This window comes from Culex quinquefasciatus, chromosome 2, assembly GCF_015732765.1.
Source record: "Culex quinquefasciatus strain JHB chromosome 2, VPISU_Cqui_1.0_pri_paternal, whole genome shotgun sequence".
Lineage (NCBI taxonomy): Eukaryota > Metazoa > Arthropoda > Insecta > Diptera > Culicidae > Culex > Culex quinquefasciatus.
Window position 1 is genome coordinate 134,057,154 of NC_051862.1, and position 21,658 is coordinate 134,078,811.

A 21,658-nucleotide genomic window follows, 5' to 3' on the forward strand; every position below is an offset into this window, starting at 1 on the left:
TTAAGATTCAGAAAACATTCCCACTAGCCGTTCTCCTCGTATCATACACAAATTTAAGAAAACTCGTTGTTTACCACTTGCTCGGTGAAAAAAAAAATCCCATAAACTTTACTTCCAAACAACACATTCAAGTAAAGAAAACTTCCAGAACTTGCTTTCCTGAACACATGATTGATGACTACCACAAACCTGGCAAGGAAAGGGCTTTATTTGCCACCCAAGGTGTGATGATAAATTGAAATTGCGATTGTGTGTGTGCGAATGGGGACTTTCTCAGGTGCGTATGTGTATGTCGCCAGGTTAGTGGTGCTAAATTTCACTGGTCAGAAGCTGTTGAGTGTGTGAAGGGGAAATTGAGTTTTTCTTATTTTTTCTCGTTTCGTCGCCTAGTTTGATCAAGACTGCTACTGACTGACTGGTTTGGTGGTCAGTCACCAGGATTGATGATAGTCTTCGAAAGGGACACTGTCGTTTGGTCAATGGCAATGTAGGAAAGGGAAGCACCTCTTTTATGACCATCAATGTCAACGTATTGATCAAACTGCGACTTGGGATGTTTGGTAAATTGAATCGTTTCTAGTTCAAATTATTATATTCAGAAAAAAAACGATATTCTATGACACTTACTTAAAACTCCGCTCCGAGATGTCCTGGATCTTGTTGTCCACAAGCTTCAGCGACTCTAGCCTAAGCCCTTGAAACGTTTCGTCGTCCACGTTGTGAATGAAGGTGCGTGACATGTCGATGTGTTTTATCGTCCCATGGAGAAACTCTGCAAGTAGAGGGAGAGAGAAAAAAAAAACAAACCAAAACTTTACTCAATACTCGATACTGATTGATCCCTCCCAAGGAAAACTTAATTACAGACCCCCTCCAGGTAGAATGATGGAGAAACTTTTCGTCCTGATTCAATTAGCCGCTGGTTTGCGGAGAGTTAATTGAATTCGACAAATTACTCAATTGATTTTCCGTTTAAAGTTTCCCAGAAGAGTTTTTAAGGTCGGAAAATGGCGCCGGAATCACCTTCGGCTAATGGATCTAAGAATTACAACTTGCAATGTTCAGCGTTTTTTCCCCATTTTCCCGCTTCCAAAAGGCTCATTTTTGAGCCGAAAGCTCACAAAAAGCACTTTCCTTTAGTGGGTCTGATTGGCCACCTTTCATCTGGTGGGGGTGGCCCACGGTAAAGCCCAAAATTAAATTTAGCCCCAAATCGCACACACACACACACACACACAAGGCAAACCGTTTAAGATTACCTTCTTTGGGGTGGAGGGAGTGCGGATGGTCAGCCGGTAAAAAGAGCTTCTTCCATTTTATCCTATCTAACGATAATTCCCCGGTAATCTGGCGGCACCGGCATTGACGATGATGATGGTGGTGGTACTGGGGTCGTCGGGAAAAAAGGACAGGAAAATATTTGAAATGAGGAATCGGTCGTCCTTGGCCGAGGAAAAGCTACTATCAGTGGGGACCGGTTTTGGATGGCCGACGACAGCATCATCATCATCTTCTTTGGTTGGAGACATTCTCTTTTTGGCTGAAGGTACACAAAAAAGCTCGATGGTGGCTTGGTTCAAGGGAGGTTTTTTGTTATTAAAGTTGCCCATTGTTGTTAGATTTTGCGTCTTCTTTTCGGTATAGGAGAGGCTGGACTATAAATTTTATGAGGAAAATAGTTAATTGTTCAAAAATTGAAGAATGCGTTTTATATTTGGTAAAACAACTTGTAAAAAAAACACCACGTTTTTTTCAAATCAATAAAATTTTACAACAGTCAACATACTGTCAGTTTTATTTGGAGGTAATTTTCTTCTTTTTACCAAAATTTAAATTTACTAATTTGTCGAAATGTTTGAACGTAGAAATAGTCAAATTTTGTTTTAAATGATTAATTCAGGCAATGTTTCAGAAAATGAATCTGAATTGTTTTGATGGTTACTATACTGCAGTGTAGTATTTTATAAGTTGAGGAATTGTATTGAATTACCTTTTTTATTGTTTTGAAATAATTTTCAATTCTTTTATGTCTCAAATTTTGTTTCAAAAAATGTGTGATTTTGCATTTGGAGATGATTATTTTTTTTATGAGTTTCTGTTTAATTTTACATTTTAACTATTTTTAAAGCTAAAATAACCTGAAATAGAAGTAATATTCAACTTTTTTTACTGTGTATGTCATGGATACCATATAATCTTGTGGGCTGGACATACAAAATAAGCATGTGAATATTGCGAAATCTGAATCATAAGATGGGACTTTCTGATCGATGTGGTATCTTCGACAAAGTTATAACTTGCAACTTTAGAGCTTTTCTGAAAAAAGTGGTCATGTTCGTGGGAGTGAGCAGATTTTCGTAATTTTGAAACAAAAAGTATCTTTAAATGCTTTCTACATCATTACAGTTATGCTACAATTAAATACAATCTGCTAAATACCATTGAATTAATAAAAGTATATATTTTCCAAAACATCTACGTCTTTAACCAATATGTGGTCAAAAAATCAAAATTTGTTAAAATAACAAAAAAATCAGTTTTTGATTACAAATGCATAAATTAGTGTTTTATAATCTATTTCAAAAAGTGAACAATCGATTTAACATTTTTTTTGTATAAAAATTTCAATTTTAGTCAATACTTGTTTTATTTGCCCCTTGATTTTTTGATAAACTTCTGAAGTGGAGTGGGGGGAGGGGAGACAAAAATAGGAAATAAAATTTGCAATGGCCTAACGAAATTATGTCCGTCGATTTTTTACACCCAAATTAGACATTTATGTTTAGGACTTTCTGAAAAAATAGATGCACTGAAAAAAATAAAGTTTTTCAATGTATTTCTTTTGCACTTGATTTTGACAAATTTAACTAACCTTCGATTTTTTTATTTTTTTTTTATGTTTTAGTGGCTAACTTTTAAGCTATAGTATATGAGGGTCATGTTGTTTTACGTCAAGTTAGGCCGTTGCAAATATTTAGTTGTTGACAGTTTTAATGTCAAAAGGTGATTTTTGTGCACGACGTTGTAGTTGTCAAAACATATATTCTTTTTCAGCAAACTGTATGGAAACATGAAGACATGTTTTTATTTTTGTAGAAGAGATTATGAAAAGTGATTCGATTTTTAAGTTAATCAGTGAAAATCGTGTGAAATAGTCTCAATTTATTGACACATATCTTTCAGATTCCAAAAAAAAATCTTGACTTACATTTGAAAAGTGTTTAAATTTAATTATTGGTCCCTTTTCAAAAGATAGTCGTGATTTTTGAAAATTTAAATTTTGTTTCAAATCGTAGAGAAAATTCTCAAGAATTTTTCTCTTGAATATTAAAAAACTAATCACTTTTTATAATCTTTTTTACAAAATTAAATACCTTCACGTTTTCAAACTATTTGGTTCAAAAATATTGATATAATGATATTTTTTCTAAGATGCAATCTATGAAATTAGTAAAGAAAAGAAAGAAAGAGGTTTCTGAATACACCATATTCTTGATTTACACAACGAAATGGGGGTGTTTAATTCGAGAATCGTTTAAAAAAAGAATGTCCATGACTTAAATTGAGAATATGACTTAAATTAAGAATCTTTGGGATTTCGTAATTTGTCGGAGAATTTTCAAAATGTATCAATAGTATTTTGTTTAGTTATGTTATTAAAACATTTAAGCATGGTTTTGGAACACCTGGGATGTTCTAGTCCATCCGAAACTTCCGGAAATTTTGTGCAGCAGGCTAACCGAAGAAACAAGCTGAAACTTCAAAATTTTGACAACGGATCCTACCCAGACTGCTTCAATGAGTGCGGTAGGCTACAGTGCATTGTTGTAACAACTTATTGGGATGATCTGGGACATCCAAGGACTCCCTGGAATTAAGATCTGTGGGTCTACCGCCGTAACAAGCAAGAGGTCGACGGATTTTGACCCCGGAACATATCCGCATAGCTTCAGTGAGTATGGTAGACTACTTTGCTGATGGTCTAGGATGTTCTAGGTCGTCCAAGGACTCCCTGATGTTAAGATCTGAGGGTCTACCGCCGTAACAAGCGAGAGGTCGTCGGTTTTTGACCTCGGGACATACCCGCATAGTTTCAGTGAGAATGGTAGACTACTTTGCTGATGTGTTGGGATGTCCTGGGTCATCCAAGGACTCCCTGGAGTTAAGATTCTTCTCAAACAATTTCAAATTTCCAGGCTACAATGTATCCGAAACATTAAGTTTAATTTCCGATGACAAGAAATGAAACGTTCATTTTGTGATTTGCATGATTTCAAAATCTAGATTTTTGATTTTTTTTAAAATTGCTTATTTAAATGCGTTGTTTCCTAATTTTTTAATTTGATTTTTGATCCGTTTTTGCTAATGTCTTATCACCCAAAAGGCAACCATAATGTTATAACTTTAGTTGTTTTGGGTTTGCCTTTAATGTTTTAAGATTGAAGAGATCTTTAAAAAAAAAAACAAAATTAAAAAAAAAATATTTGAAAAAAATCAATCTTTCATTGAGGATGTTTGAAATATTTAAAAACAAATCGATTGAACAAAATAAACAATTTAGTTCACCCCTACCTTCCCAATTCCAGCAGCACTGTTGCTCGAAATCTTTTGGGGCGCCATCTTCCGGGGACAAGAGTTTGTCCTTCTTATGGCGCTGAAATGAGGCTGTTTTCACATTATCACCGCCGGAAACCGAATGCCACAACTGCTTCTCCATAGCCTAGGGATTCACAGTGAAGTTGCTCGAAGAAGGGCCAGAAGTGTTTTGGAGAGTGCCAATATATTGAACACCTTTTCAGCTTTTGGTGCGAAGATTTAATTTTTATAATCCTTTAAAGTGTTGGACACGGGTTGCGCTCGGAAAATGTTACGCAAAAGGTTTCAACTTTCTTGCGGATGGGTAAATGAGATTTGCTGTTTAAGAGGAGATTCCATTTCTTCGATAAGGAAGCTTCTGAGCTGGGAGTAGATGAAAAGTGTGATTGAACCGATAACGAGATTTAAGCTGAAAAGTCAAACGAAGATTTTAACATTGTTGCTCTAAAAAAGTTACACAAGCGCTTCGAAGTGATTTCTACCCAGAGGGGTTAAAGTATCAATTACCCCGTCAGCAATGTTTGACCCGTTCCAAAATGTTAATTGCTGTTTCCACCTTAATGCTCCCCACGCCAACCTTTATGCTTATGTAAACCGTGGAAAACGTGGAAAGCAGCTTAAATTGAAAACATGCAAAAACAATGCACCCAATATCCATTTCATGTGGTTAACCAAAATCGGGCTGCCGCACCTGGATCTCCACCCTCGTGTGCAACGGGCATTGTTTTTCGATTTACGAGTTTTCACCCGATCCCCCACCCAAAAAAAGGGTAGACTTTGGCCCCGCAGGCCTGCCACCGGATACCGGGGTGGCGGTATCGGCTTTCTCTATGGGGGTTTCAGCGTTAAATTGCTGAGCGAAGGGGAAAATGTTTCCTGGAAATAAGCTACTAGCGAAAAATTCAAACACCCACGATATTTTATTTCAAATTACATAAACTCATTGAATAATGTTTAATTAACGAGCATGATTGAGCTTCGTTTTCGCAAATATTATCAATTTTGCATAAATTCTCAAATTATTCTTTTCAGACCACCAATCACAAAACGCGTGCAAATTTTCTAAGAAAATCTGCATTTCTTCCCTTGATTCAAATGTCAGCGTAGGTAGCTTATCTGAAAACAGCCTACACGAGGGGCTTCAGGTGCATAAATGCAGCGTGGGAGTAGACTACAGTTTTGCATGCAATGCTTCCATAAATTCGTCTGCAATTGGTTCGAACAGAAAGCCTCCAAGGATTAAGGTCGAGTTTCATTTCTGGCAATTTGTTGTTGTCGTTTGATGGAGCAATTGTGCAACTGCAGAGTTGACCACTTTCCATATTTAAAAAAATAAAATTATACCCAGAACTGGGCAGCGCTCGTCTCAGAGAATAATGATATCAAGCCAAGAGAAAAGTGATACCATTCAAGGACACAGATAACAGAGTTCAAGATTGCCGAGAGAACTATGCCCTCGAGTTAATTTCCAACCAAAAAAATCTGGTTAAAAAAACAGAAACTCAATTACCAACTGTCGTGACCATCTTAGTTTGTTGGCTGGAGAGTAGTCAGAAGTCAATGTATTACCCTTGTTGGAGGTTTACTGATTTCATTAACAAAAGCACACGTTTGTTTTGATGGTGTGAGTTGGCAGCGTTATTTTGTTCTAAAAAGGGTTTGAAAACTGAATTTACGAGCCATGGTTTCAACATTTGGATCAAAAAAGTGTTTAAAAAGTGAGAAATATTTGCAACGGCCTAAGTTAATTTTCACAAAAAAAAAAAAACAAAACAAATTGATGTATTCAGATTTTCGAGATTTTTGCCTTCCTCACCTTACTGAGGAAAGGCTATAAAATCACTTGAAAAATGAACTTATTAGTTTGACCTCGTAGACCCACCTTCACGTATGCATATCGACTCATAATCATGTTCTGAGCAAATGTCTGTGTGGATGTGTGTAGGTGGGTGGACAAAAAAATTGTCACTCGATTATCTCCGGACTGGATGAACGGATTTTGACCGTATTAGTCTCATTCGATCCATCTTGGGGTCCCATAGGTCTCTATTTAAAATCAGCAAGTTTAGTTAAATACTTCAAAAGTTATGCTAAAATAACGATTTTGGCGTATGTCCGGAAGATTGAAAAAGGGTGGTTTTTGCAAGAAAACCTATCACGTTAAAAATTTTCAGAAAGGTATTAAAAAGACCTTTCAAATGAGCCTAAAACATCGAAGTTCTGACAACCCTATTAACAGTTATTAGCACTTAAGTGTTATTTAAACACTTTTTGGAGGCCGGATTTCAGATATTGTGATAGAAATATTGTCTGAATCTTGCGTACTATCGTTGGATAGGTTGTTTATCAGAACTTGCCAATGAGCCAGAAATATTGAAGGTCTGCGAACCCTATCAAAAGAAATGAGTAATAAAGTTGATTTGTTAAACATGTTAAGGGGGAATGTTTCTTTTTTTTACTGAATGTATTGACTTTATGAATGTGAGGAAGACACCAACCACCTAAAGGTGGATTAAGTAACGTTTTTGATATGTTTTAGGGGACCAAAATCAGCTACTTTTCAGCCATAGAGAAAAATGGTCAATCATTTTGCCACCAAGTTATAATCTTATATTACTTTACAAATGATTAGATTAAGTTTTCAAGATATACTCGCTGAAAGTTTAATTTCTGTGAAATATTTGCAGTTTTCCGATTTTTCAAATAGTTACCATGAGTAACCAATCCTGTTTTTTTTTTAAGTTCAGAAAATTTGCTATAAAATTATCTAAGAGACATTGAAGATTGGACACTGGTTGCTGAGATACAGCGACTTATGGTCCTATTTTCATTGTTAAAATATGAAACATTCTTGAAATGTTCCGTTCTTTTCGAAAACTTTATTTTGATTTTTTTAATCAAGACTTTCATTTCAAAAGGGACAAACATTCAATATTACGCCTATTTATAATGTTAGTCTTAACTCAAAACATTTCAAATTATTGTTTAGAGATATCGGCAATATATTTAGAAATATCAAGGTTGTTAATCGATAGAATTATCGTCGATAATATTATCGTCTAACGATGGTTATCGTTATCGTTATCGTTATTTCGATAATTCTATCGGCGATTATCTTATTATCTTATTATCTTAACGGAAGATAACTCATTTTTAAAATCTTTCTTAAATTGACTTAATCCATCAATGTTAAATATTCGAGAAAATACAGTATTTTGTAAAAAATATGACGATAACGATAGAACTAACATCATTGTTATCGAGCCTCTATAATTTTTTCGTTAAAAACCTTTGTAAATATCAAAATATTTGTGATTGTCTGCAATACAATTTTGTTGAACATTATTGCACTTCTCATTGTAACCTTGCAATAATACATAAATCATGAAATTTTAAAATGATTTTTTGCCTTCCTCACTGAGGTAAGGCTATAATCCTGCTCTAAAATTGAACGTTTTATTTAAAGCTCGAAAACCCACCTTGATGTATACATATCGACTCAGAATCGAAAACTGAACAAATGTCTGTGTGTATGTGTGTGTGTATGTGTGTGGGTATGTGTGTGGGTATGTGTGTGTGTATGTGACCAATAATGTCACTCAGTTTTCTCAGCACTGGCTGAACCGATTTTGACCAAACCAGTCGCATTCGACTTGGTTTAGGGTCCCATACGGTGCTATTGAATTGTTTGAAGTTTCGATGAGTAGTTCAAAAGTTAAGTATAAAAATGTGTTTTCGCATATTTTTGGAAGTTGAATAAGTGGCAGTTAACTGAACCAAACATCATCATTTTATACATCGTTAGTTAGGTAATTGAAAGACTTTTCCAACGAGTTCAAAACATTAATAATTTGGCAACCCTGTCTCGAGTTATAACCACTTAAGTGATATTTATGTACTTTTTTGTAGCCGGATCTCACTTAAATGTATAAAAACAATGTCCGGATCCATCATCCGACCCATCGTTGGTTAGGTTATCAAAAGACCCTTCCAACGAGTCTAAACCATTGATGATCTGGCAACCCTGTCTCGAGTTCTGACCACTTAAGTGATATTTTTGTACTTTTTTTGTAGCCGGATCTCACTTAAATGTATGTAAACAATGTCCGGATCCATCATCCGACCCATCGTTGGTAAGGTAATCAAAAGACCCTTCAAACGAGTCTAAATCATTGAAGATCTGGCAACGCTGTCTCGAGTTCTAACCACTTAAATGATATTTTTGTACTTTTTTTGTAACAGAATCTCACTTAAATGTATGTAAACAATGTCCGGATTCATCATCCGACCCATCGTTGATTAGGTTATCAAAAGACTGTTCCAACGAGTCCAAAACATTGATGATCTGGCAACCCTGTCTCGAGTTCTGACCACTTAAGTGATATTTTTGTACTTTTTTGTAGCCGGATCTCACTTAAATGCATGTAAACAATGTCCGGATCCATCACCCAACCCATCGTCGGTTAGGTAATCAAAAGACCCTTCCAACGAGTCTAAAACATTGATGATCTGGCAACCCTGTCTCGAGTTCTGACCACTTAAATGATATTTTTGTACTTTTTTTGTAACAGGATCTCACTTAAATGTATGTAAACAATGTCCGGATCCATCGCCCAACCCATCGTTGGTTAGGTAATCAAAAGACCCTTCCAACGAGTCTAAAACATTGATGATCTGGCAACCCTGTCTCGAGTTATAACCACTTAAGTGATATTTATGTACTTTTTTGTAGCCGGATCTCATTTAAATGTATGTAAACAATGTCCGGATCCATCATCCGACCCATCGTTGGTTAGGTAATCAAAAGACCCTTCCAACGAGTCTAAACCATTGATGATCTGGCAACCCTGTCTCGAGTTCTGACCACTTAAGTGATATTTTTGTACTTTTTTTGTAGCCGGATCTCACTTAAATGTATGTAAACAATGTCCGGATCCATCATCCGACCCATCGTTGGTTAGGTAATCAAAAGACCCTTCCAACGAGTCTAAACCATTGATGATCTGGCAACCCTGTCTCGAGTTCTGACCACTTAAGTGATATTTTTGTACTTTTTTTGTAGCCGGATCTCACTTAAATGTATGTAAACAATGTCCGGATCCATCATCCGACCCATCGTTGGTAAGGTAATCAAAAGACCCTTCCAACGAGTCTAAAACATTGAAGATCTGGCAACGCTGTCTCGAGTTCTAACCACTTAAATGATATTTTTGTACTTTTTTTGTAACAGAATCTCACTTAAATGTATGTAAACAATGTCCGGATTCATCATCCGACCCATCGTTGATTAGGTTATCAAAAGACTGTTCCAACGAGTCCAAAACATTGATGATCTGGCAACCCTGTCTCGAGTTCTGACCACTTAAGTGATATTTTTGTACTTTTTTGTAGCCGGATCTCACTTAAATGCATGTAAACAATGTCCGGATCCATCACCCAACCCATCGTCGGTTAGGTAATCAAAGACCCTTCCAACGAGTCTAAAACATTGATGATCTGGCAACCCTGTCTCGAGTTCTGACCACTTAAATGATATTTTTGTACTTTTTTTGTAACAGGATCTCACTTAAATGTATGTAAACAATGTCCGGATCCATCGCCCAACCCATCGTTGGTTAGGTAATCAAAAGACCCTTCCAACGAGTCTAAAACATTGATGATCTGGCAACCCTGTCTCGAGTTATAACCACTTAAGTGATATTTATGTACTTTTTTGTAGCCGGATCTCATTTAAATGTATGTAAACAATGTCCGGATCCATCATCCGACCCATCGTTGGTTAGGTAATCAAAAGACCCTTCCAACGAGTCTAAACCATTGATGATCTGGCAACCCTGTCTCGAGTTCTGACCACTTAAGTGATATTTTTGTACTTTTTTTGTAGCCGGATCTCACTTAAATGTATGTAAACAATGTCCGGATCCATCATCCGACCCATCGTTGGTAAGGTAATCAAAAGACCCTTCCAACGAGTCTAAAACATTGAAGATCTGGCAACGCTGTCTCGAGTTCTAACCACTTAAATGATATTTTTGTACTTTTTTTGTAACAGAATCTCACTTAAATGTATGTAAACAATGTCCGGATTCATCATCCGACCCATCGTTGATTAGGTTATCAAAAGACTGTTCCAACGAGTCCAAAACATTGATGATCTGGCAACCCTGTCTCGAGTTCTGACCACTTAAGTGATATTTTTGTACTTTTTTGTAGCCGGATCTCACTTAAATGCATGTAAACAATGTCCGGATCCATCACCCAACCCATCGTCGGTTAGGTAATCAAAAGACCCTTCCAACGAGTCTAAAACATTGATGATCTGGCAACCCTGTCTCGAGTTCTGACCACTTAAATGATATTTTTGTACTTTTTTGCCTTCCTCACTGAGGTAAGGCTATAATCCTGCTCTAAAATTGAACGTTTTATTTAAAGCTCGAAAACCCACCTTGATGTATACATATCGACTCAGAATCGAAAACTGAACAAATGTCTGTGTGTATGTGTGTGTGTATGTGTGTGGGTATGTGTGTGGGTATGTGTGTGTGTATGTGACCAATAATGTCACTCAGTTTTCTCAGCACTGGCTGAACCGATTTTGACCAAACCAGTCGCATTCGACTTGGTTTAGGGTCCCATACGGTGCTATTGAATTGTTTGAAGTTTCGATGAGTAGTTCAAAAGTTAAGTATAAAATGTGTTTTCGCATATTTTTGGAAGTTGAATAAGTGGCAGTTAACTGAACCAAACATCATCATTTTATACATCGTTAGTTAGGTAATTGAAAGACTTTTCCAACGAGTTCAAAACATTAATAATTTGGCAACCCTGTCTCGAGTTATAACCACTTAAGTGATATTTATGTACTTTTTTGTAGCCGGATCTCACTTAAATGTATAAAAACAATGTCCGGATCCATCATCCGACCCATCGTTGGTTAGGTTATCAAAAGACCCTTCCAACGAGTCTAAACCATTGATGATCTGGCAACCCTGTCTCGAGTTCTGACCACTTAAGTGATATTTTTGTACTTTTTTTGTAGCCGGATCTCACTTAAATGTATGTAAACAATGTCCGGATCCATCATCCGACCCATCGTTGGTAAGGTAATCAAAAGACCCTTCAAACGAGTCTAAATCATTGAAGATCTGGCAACGCTGTCTCGAGTTCTAACCACTTAAATGATATTTTTGTACTTTTTTTGTAACAGAATCTCACTTAAATGTATGTAAACAATGTCCGGATTCATCATCCGACCCATCGTTGATTAGGTTATCAAAAGACTGTTCCAACGAGTCCAAAACATTGATGATCTGGCAACCCTGTCTCGAGTTCTGACCACTTAAGTGATATTTTTGTACTTTTTTGTAGCCGGATCTCACTTAAATGCATGTAAACAATGTCCGGATCCATCACCCAACCCATCGTCGGTTAGGTAATCAAAAGACCCTTCCAACGAGTCTAAAACATTGATGATCTGGCAACCCTGTCTCGAGTTCTGACCACTTAAATGATATTTTTGTACTTTTTTTGTAACAGGATCTCACTTAAATGTATGTAAACAATGTCCGGATCCATCGCCCAACCCATCGTTGGTTAGGTAATCAAAAGACCCTTCCAACGAGTCTAAAACATTGATGATCTGGCAACCCTGTCTCGAGTTATAACCACTTAAGTGATATTTATGTACTTTTTTGTAGCCGGATCTCATTTAAATGTATGTAAACAATGTCCGGATCCATCATCCGACCCATCGTTGGTTAGGTAATCAAAAGACCCTTCCAACGAGTCTAAACCATTGATGATCTGGCAACCCTGTCTCGAGTTCTGACCACTTAAGTGATATTTTTGTACTTTTTTTGTAGCCGGATCTCACTTAAATGTATGTAAACAATGTCCGGATCCATCATCCGACCCATCGTTGGTTAGGTAATCAAAAGACCCTTCCAACGAGTCTAAACCATTGATGATCTGGCAACCCTGTCTCGAGTTCTGACCACTTAAGTGATATTTTTGTACTTTTTTTGTAGCCGGATCTCACTTAAATGTATGTAAACAATGTCCGGATCCATCATCCGACCCATCGTTGGTAAGGTAATCAAAAGACCCTTCCAACGAGTCTAAAACATTGAAGATCTGGCAACGCTGTCTCGAGTTCTAACCACTTAAATGATATTTTTGTACTTTTTTTGTAACAGAATCTCACTTAAATGTATGTAAACAATGTCCGGATTCATCATCCGACCCATCGTTGATTAGGTTATCAAAAGACTGTTCCAACGAGTCCAAAACATTGATGATCTGGCAACCCTGTCTCGAGTTCTGACCACTTAAGTGATATTTTTGTACTTTTTTGTAGCCGGATCTCACTTAAATGCATGTAAACAATGTCCGGATCCATCACCCAACCCATCGTCGGTTAGGTAATCAAAGACCCTTCCAACGAGTCTAAAACATTGATGATCTGGCAACCCTGTCTCGAGTTCTGACCACTTAAATGATATTTTTGTACTTTTTTTGTAACAGGATCTCACTTAAATGTATGTAAACAATGTCCGGATCCATCGCCCAACCCATCGTTGGTTAGGTAATCAAAAGACCCTTCCAACGAGTCTAAAACATTGATGATCTGGCAACCCTGTCTCGAGTTATAACCACTTAAGTGATATTTATGTACTTTTTTGTAGCCGGATCTCATTTAAATGTATGTAAACAATGTCCGGATCCATCATCCGACCCATCGTTGGTTAGGTAATCAAAAGACCCTTCCAACGAGTCTAAACCATTGATGATCTGGCAACCCTGTCTCGAGTTCTGACCACTTAAGTGATATTTTTGTACTTTTTTTGTAGCCGGATCTCACTTAAATGTATGTAAACAATGTCCGGATCCATCATCCGACCCATCGTTGGTAAGGTAATCAAAAGACCCTTCCAACGAGTCTAAAACATTGAAGATCTGGCAACGCTGTCTCGAGTTCTAACCACTTAAATGATATTTTTGTACTTTTTTTGTAACAGAATCTCACTTAAATGTATGTAAACAATGTCCGGATTCATCATCCGACCCATCGTTGATTAGGTTATCAAAAGACTGTTCCAACGAGTCCAAAACATTGATGATCTGGCAACCCTGTCTCGAGTTCTGACCACTTAAGTGATATTTTTGTACTTTTTTGTAGCCGGATCTCACTTAAATGCATGTAAACAATGTCCGGATCCATCACCCAACCCATCGTCGGTTAGGTAATCAAAAGACCCTTCCAACGAGTCTAAAACATTGATGATCTGGCAACCCTGTCTCGAGTTATAACCACTTAAGTGATATTTATGTACTTTTTTGTAGCCGGATCTCACTTAAATGTATGTAAACAATGTCCGGATCCATCGCCCAACCCATCGTTGGTTAGGTAATCAAAAGACCCTTCCAACGAGTCTAAAACATTGATGATCTGGCAACCCTGTCTCGAGTTATAACCACTTAAGTGATATTTATGTACTTTTTTGTAGCCGGATCTCATTTAAATGTATGTAAACAATGTCCGGATCCATCATCCGACCCATCGTTGGTTAGGTAATCAAAAGACCCTTCCAACGAGTCTAAACCATTGATGATCTGGCAACCCTGTCTCGAGTTCTGACCACTTAAGTGATATTTTTGTACTTTTTTTGTAGCCGGATCTCACTTAAATGTATGTAAACAATGTCCGGATCCATCATCCGACCCATCGTTGGTTAGGTAATCAAAAGACCCTTCCAACGAGTCTAAACCATTGATGATCTGGCAACCCTGTCTCGAGTTCTGACCACTTAAGTGATATTTTTGTACTTTTTTTGTAGCCGGATCTCACTTAAATGTATGTAAACAATGTCCGGATCCATCATCCGACCCATCGTTGGTAAGGTAATCAAAAGACCCTTCCAACGAGTCTAAAACATTGAAGATCTGGCAACGCTGTCTCGAGTTCTAACCACTTAAATGATATTTTTGTACTTTTTTTGTAACAGAATCTCACTTAAATGTATGTAAACAATGTCCGGATTCATCATCCGACCCATCGTTGATTAGGTTATCAAAAGACTGTTCCAACGAGTCCAAAACATTGATGATCTGGCAACCCTGTCTCGAGTTCTGACCACTTAAGTGATATTTTTGTACTTTTTTGTAGCCGGATCTCACTTAAATGCATGTAAACAATGTCCGGATCCATCACCCAACCCATCGTCGGTTAGGTAATCAAAAGACCCTTCCAACGAGTCTAAAACATTGATGATCTGGCAACCCTGTCTCGAGTTCTGACCACTTAAATGATATTTTTGTACTTTTTTTGTAACAGGATCTCACTTAAATGTATGTAAACAATGTCCGGATCCATCGCCCAACCCATCGTTGGTTAGGTAATCAAAAGACCCTTCCAACGAGTCTAAAACATTGATGATCTGGCAACCCTGTCTCGAGTTATAACCACTTAAGTGATATTTATGTACTTTTTTGTAGCCGGATCTCATTTAAATGTATGTAAACAATGTCCGGATCGATCATCCGACCCATCGTTGGTAAGGTAATCAAAAGACCTTTCCAACGAGTCTAAACCATTGATGATCTGGCAACCCTGTCTCGAGTTCTGACCACTTAAGTGATATTTATGTACTTTTTTTGTAGCCGGATCTCACTTAAATGTATGTAAACAATGTCCGGATCCATCATCCGACCCATCGTTGGTAAGGTAATCAAAAGACCCTTCAAACGAGTCTAAATCATTGAAGATCTGGCAACGCTGTCTCGAGTTCTAACCACTTAAATGATATTTTTGTACTTTTTTTGTAACAGAATCTCACTTAAATGTATGTAAACAATGTCCGGATTCATCATCCGACCCATCGTTGATTAGGTTATCAAAAGACTGTTCCAACGAGTCCAAAACATTGATGATCTGGCAACCCTGTCTCGAGTTCTGACCACTTAAGTGATATTTTTGTACTTTTTTGTAGCCGGATCTCACTTAAATGCATGTAAACAATGTCCGGATCCATCACCCAACCCATCGTCGGTTAGGTAATCAAAAGACCCTTCCAACGAGTCTAAAACATTGATGATCTGGCAACCCTGTCTCGAGTTCTGACCACTTAAATGATATTTTTGTACTTTTTTTGTAACAGGATCTCACTTAAATGTATGTAAACAATGTCCGGATCCATCGCCCAACCCATCGTTGGTTAGGTAATCAAAAGACCCTTCCAACGAGTCTAAAACATTGATGATCTGGCAACCCTGTCTCGAGTTATAACCACTTAAGTGATATTTATGTACTTTTTTGTAGCCGGATCTCATTTAAATGTATGTAAACAATGTCCGGATCCATCATCCGACCCATCATTGGTAAGGTAATCAAAAGACCCTTCCAACGAGTCTAAAACATTGAAGATCTGGCAACCCTGTCTCGAGTTCTGACCACTTAAGTGATATTTTTGTACTTTTTTGTAGCCGGATCTCACTTAAATGCATGTAAACAATGTCCGGATCCATCACCCAACCCATCGTCGGTTAGGTAATCAAAAGACCCTTCCAACGAGTCTAAAACATTGATGATCTGGCAACCCTGTCTCGAGTTCTGACCACTTAAATGATATTTTTGTACTTTTTTTGTATCAGGATCTCACTTAAATGTATGTAAACAATGTCCGGATCCATCACCCAACCCATCGTTGGTTAGGTAATCAAAAGACCCTTCCAACGAGTCTAAAACATTGATGATCTGGCAACCCTGTCTCAAGCTATGACCACTTATGATGCCACTTGTTCCCGCCCGTGTGGATCAATCGGACCGCGCACTGGACTCACAATCCAGAGGTTGCTGGTTCGGTGGGCGCTCTAAAATTCTTTGTGTAAATATGGGTATTCGGCGCCGTCGCTCCGTGCCATTCTTTCATACACTTAGGAGCCCAGGGCGGCGAAGTCCTTGTAGATAAAAAGGAAGACACTAGTGGTTGGTACTAGCAATGGTGGCCAACAGCTATAAAGTCAACTTCGTTTTTATGAGCCCTTGAGTGATGTGTGTTTTTTGTATTCCGGAACTTAACGAAATTAGACGAAATTTGTGTCCAAACCCATCATATCACATATCACCCATTGTTGGAAAAGAGTGAGGAAGGCACCAACCACATAGGTGGATTAAGTTAGTTTTTGTAACAGGATCTCACTTAAATGTATGTAAACAATGTCCGGATCCATCGCCCAACCCATCGTTGGTTAGGTAATCAAAAGACCCTTCCAACGAGTCTAAAACATTGATGATCTGGCAACCCTGTCTCGAGTTATAACCACTTAAGTGATATTTATGTACTTTTTTGTAGCCGGATCTCATTTAAATGTATGTAAACAATGTCCGGATCCATCATCCGACCCATCGTTGGTTAGGTAATCAAAAGACCCTTCCAACGAGTCTAAACCATTGATGATCTGGCAACCCTGTCTCGAGTTCTGACCACTTAAGTGATATTTTTGTACTTTTTTTGTAGCCGGATCTCACTTAAATGTATGTAAACAATGTCCGGATCCATCATCCGACCCATCGTTGGTTAGGTAATCAAAAGACCCTTCCAACGAGTCTAAACCATTGATGATCTGGCAACCCTGTCTCGAGTTCTGACCACTTAAGTGATATTTTTGTACTTTTTTTGTAGCCGGATCTCACTTAAATGTATGTAAACAATGTCCGGATCCATCATCCGACCCATCGTTGGTAAGGTAATCAAAGACCCTTCCAACGAGTCTAAAACATTGAAGATCTGGCAACGCTGTCTCGAGTTCTAACCACTTAAATGATATTTTTGTACTTTTTTTGTAACAGAATCTCACTTAAATGTATGTAAACAATGTCCGGATTCATCATCCGACCCATCGTTGATTAGGTTATCAAAAGACTGTTCCAACGAGTCCAAAACATTGATGATCTGGCAACCCTGTCTCGAGTTCTGACCACTTAAGTGATATTTTTGTACTTTTTTGTAGCCGGATCTCACTTAAATGCATGTAAACAATGTCCGGATCCATCACCCAACCCATCGTCGGTTAGGTAATCAAAAGACCCTTCCAACGAGTCTAAAACATTGATGATCTGGCAACCCTGTCTCGAGTTCTGACCACTTAAATGATATTTTTGTACTTTTTTTGTAACAGGATCTCACTTAAATGTATGTAAACAATGTCCGGATCCATCGCCCAACCCATCGTTGGTTAGGTAATCAAAAGACCCTTCCAACGAGTCTAAAACATTGATGATCTGGCAACCCTGTCTCGAGTTATAACCACTTAAGTGATATTTATGTACTTTTTTGTAGCCGGATCTCATTTAAATGTATGTAAACAATGTCCGGATCGATCATCCGACCCATCGTTGGTAAGGTAATCAAAAGACCTTTCCAACGAGTCTAAACCATTGATGATCTGGCAACCCTGTCTCGAGTTCTGACCACTTAAGTGATATTTATGTACTTTTTTTGTAGCCGGATCTCACTTAAATGTATGTAAACAATGTCCGGATCCATCATCCGACCCATCGTTGGTAAGGTAATCAAAAGACCCTTCAAACGAGTCTAAATCATTGAAGATCTGGCAACGCTGTCTCGAGTTCTAACCACTTAAATGATATTTTTGTACTTTTTTTGTAACAGAATCTCACTTAAATGTATGTAAACAATGTCCGGATTCATCATCCGACCCATCGTTGATTAGGTTATCAAAAGACTGTTCCAACGAGTCCAAAACATTGATGATCTGGCAACCCTGTCTCGAGTTCTGACCACTTAAGTGATATTTTTGTACTTTTTTGTAGCCGGATCTCACTTAAATGCATGTAAACAATGTCCGGATCCATCACCCAACCCATCGTCGGTTAGGTAATCAAAAGACCCTTCCAACGAGTCTAAAACATTGATGATCTGGCAACCCTGTCTCGAGTTCTGACCACTTAAATGATATTTTTGTACTTTTTTTGTAACAGGATCTCACTTAAATGTATGTAAACAATGTCCGGATCCATCGCCCAACCCATCGTTGGTTAGGTAATCAAAAGACCCTTCCAACGAGTCTAAAACATTGATGATCTGGCAACCCTGTCTCGAGTTATAACCACTTAAGTGATATTTATGTACTTTTTTGTAGCCGGATCTCATTTAAATGTATGTAAACAATGTCCGGATCCATCATCCGACCCATCATTGGTAAGGTAATCAAAAGACCCTTCCAACGAGTCTAAAACATTGAAGATCTGGCAACCCTGTCTCGAGTTCTGACCACTTAAGTGATATTTTTGTACTTTTTTGTAGCCGGATCTCACTTAAATGCATGTAAACAATGTCCGGATCCATCACCCAACCCATCGTCGGTTAGGTAATCAAAAGACCCTTCCAACGAGTCTAAAACATTGAAGATCTGGCAACCCTGTCTCGAGTTCTGACCACTTAAGTGATATTTTTGTACTTTTTTGTAGCCGGATCTCACTTAAATGCATGTAAACAATGTCCGGATCCATCACCCAACCCATCGTTGGTTAGGTAATCAAAAGACCCTTCCAACGAGTCTAAAACATTGATGATCTGGCAACCCTGTCTCAAGCTATGACCACTTATGATGCCACTTGTTCCCGCCCGTGTGGATCAATCGGACCGCGCACTGGACTCACAATCCAGAGGTTGCTGGTTCGGTGGGCGCTCTAAAATTCTTTGTGTAAATATGGGTATTCGGCGCCGTCGCTCCGTGCCATTCTTTCATACACTTAGGAGCCCAGGGCGGCGAAGTCCTTGTAGATAAAAGGAAGACACTAGTGGTTGGTACTAGCAATGGTGGCCAACAGCTATAAAGTCAACTTCGTTTTTATGAGCCCTTGAGTGATGTGTGTTTTTTGTATTCCGGAACTTAACGAAATTAGACGAAATTTGTGTCCAAACCCATCATATCACATATCACCCATTGTTGGAAAAGAGTGAGGAAGGCACCAACCACATAGGTGGATTAAGTTAGTTTTTTGTTCTAAATGTAAAAAAATACCTGTCTTGGTTATTGCAGATTCAAAGAGTACATTAAATTTCCCATAAAATGGCATATCCAAAAATTTCACAAAGTTTCACGCAAATCGAAAAGGGTTCGGGGCAACTTTTCCCGATTTCGTGTAAGTTGACGAAGAATTACTCTAATATATTCACACACACAAACATAAAGTTAATTTGGGTTTTTTTAATCTGAGTCAACAGGTACGTAAAGGTGAGACTTGTTAATTTTCAAAGACGGCATCCGTTTTCTTTGAAAAATGTAAAACTAGTATAAAAATTACAACACATATTCCATGTAATTTACACGCTTGAAACAATACATCTTGTATGCAGAAAGGCGTCATCCATAAAGTATGTCACGCACTAGTGGGGGAGGGGGGGTCTGAGCAAGTGGAACTTTGGAAAACATAGAAAATGATATGAAGCATGATCTGAAGTTGATTCTTGAGTGGCTTCATAAAAATAGTCTAAAGTTGAATGTAAAAAATCATGTTATCTGAACATTGGATCAACCAACCCTCTCAATGTAGCAATATGCGGAACAAATTTATCAAAACAGGATATTGTAAACTACTTAGGATTAATCATAGAATCAAACTTGTCATGGAAAACACACATACAAAACATAATCAAAAAAATAACACCTTATGTATTCACTATTAGAAGAGTTTTTTTTTTTTTTTTTAATTTATATTTATTCAGTTTTTCTTTTCCATGTACATTCATTCAGTTAAAATATTATTGAGTGTCCAATCACAATCGATGACTTTTCACCTCAATTTTAAATACTAGCAACTTTCATTTATTCATGAAATACTTAGCTTTCGCTATTCAGTGATTTCAAATGTAGGAGGTCCTACATGTACAAAAGGGAAAAGGGATACCTTAAAACTAACTTATAAACTATATAAAGAGCGGATCAATGCAGCTGAAGACTGCAATGATTTTTGTCGAAATGCATCAATTATCTTATTGAACATAACATCCAAAGTGTCAATTTCGGCTAATTGATGAAGTTCACTGGTGCTGAACCAGGGAGGAAGTTTCAGAATCATTTTCAGAATTTTGTTCTGAATCCTCTGAAGTTTTTTCTTCCTGGTTAAGCAACAGCTTGTCCAGATCGGCACAGCATAAAGCATGGCAGGTCTGAAAATTTGTTTATAAATTAACAGTTTATTCTTGAGACAAAGTCTAGAATTCCTGTTTATAAGTGGATACAAACATTTAATATATTTGTTACATTTAACCTGGATACTTTCAATGTGATCCTTGTAAGTAAGGTTTTTGTCAAAAGCAAGTCCAAGATATTTCACTTGATCCTCCCACTTTAAATTTACCTCATTCATCTTTATAATGTGATGACTTTTTGGTTTAAGAAAATCAGCCCTTGGTTTGTGAGGGAAAATAATAAGTTGAGTTTTTGCAGCATTTGGAGTAATTTTCCATTCTTTCAAATAAGAATTGAAAATATCCAAGCTTTTTTGTAATCTTCTTGTGATGACTCGAAGGCTTCTACCTTTGGCGGAGATGCTTGTATCATCAGCAAAAAGTGATTTCTGACATCCTGGGGGCAAATCAGGCAAGTCAGAAGTAAAAATATTGTATAAAATTGGACCCAAAATGCTTCCTTGAGGGACGCCGGCACGTACAGGTAGTTGATCAGATTTGCTATTCTGATAACATACCTGCAGAGTACGATCCGTCAAATAATTTTGAATAATTTTCACGATATAAATCGGAAAATTAAACCTTCTTAATTTCGCAATCAAACCTTTATGCCAAACACTGTCAAATGCTTTTTCTATGTCTAGAAGAGCAGCGCCAGTAGAATAGCCCTCAGATTTGTTGCTTCGAATCAAATTTGAAACTCTCAACAACTGATGAGTAGTTGAATGCCCAAGGCGAAATCCAAACTGCTCATCAGCGAAAATTGAATTTTCATTAATGTGTGTCATCATTCTATTAAGAATTATTCTTTCGAATAATTTACTAATAGATGAAAGCAAACTAATGGG

General features: G+C 37.6%; 1 protein-coding gene across 1 annotated transcript in view; it reads right to left on the minus strand.

Moving 5' to 3' along the window:
• The window catches only part of LOC6033736 (chaoptin), a 304,909-nt gene that overhangs the window by 70,780 nt on the left and 212,471 nt on the right, over positions 1-21,658 (minus strand). The window contains exon 4 of the mRNA XM_038257265.1: positions 628-772. Within this exon, the coding sequence (XP_038113193.1) occupies positions 628-772 (145 nt within the window). The remainder of the gene's footprint in view (positions 1-627; positions 773-21,658) is intronic.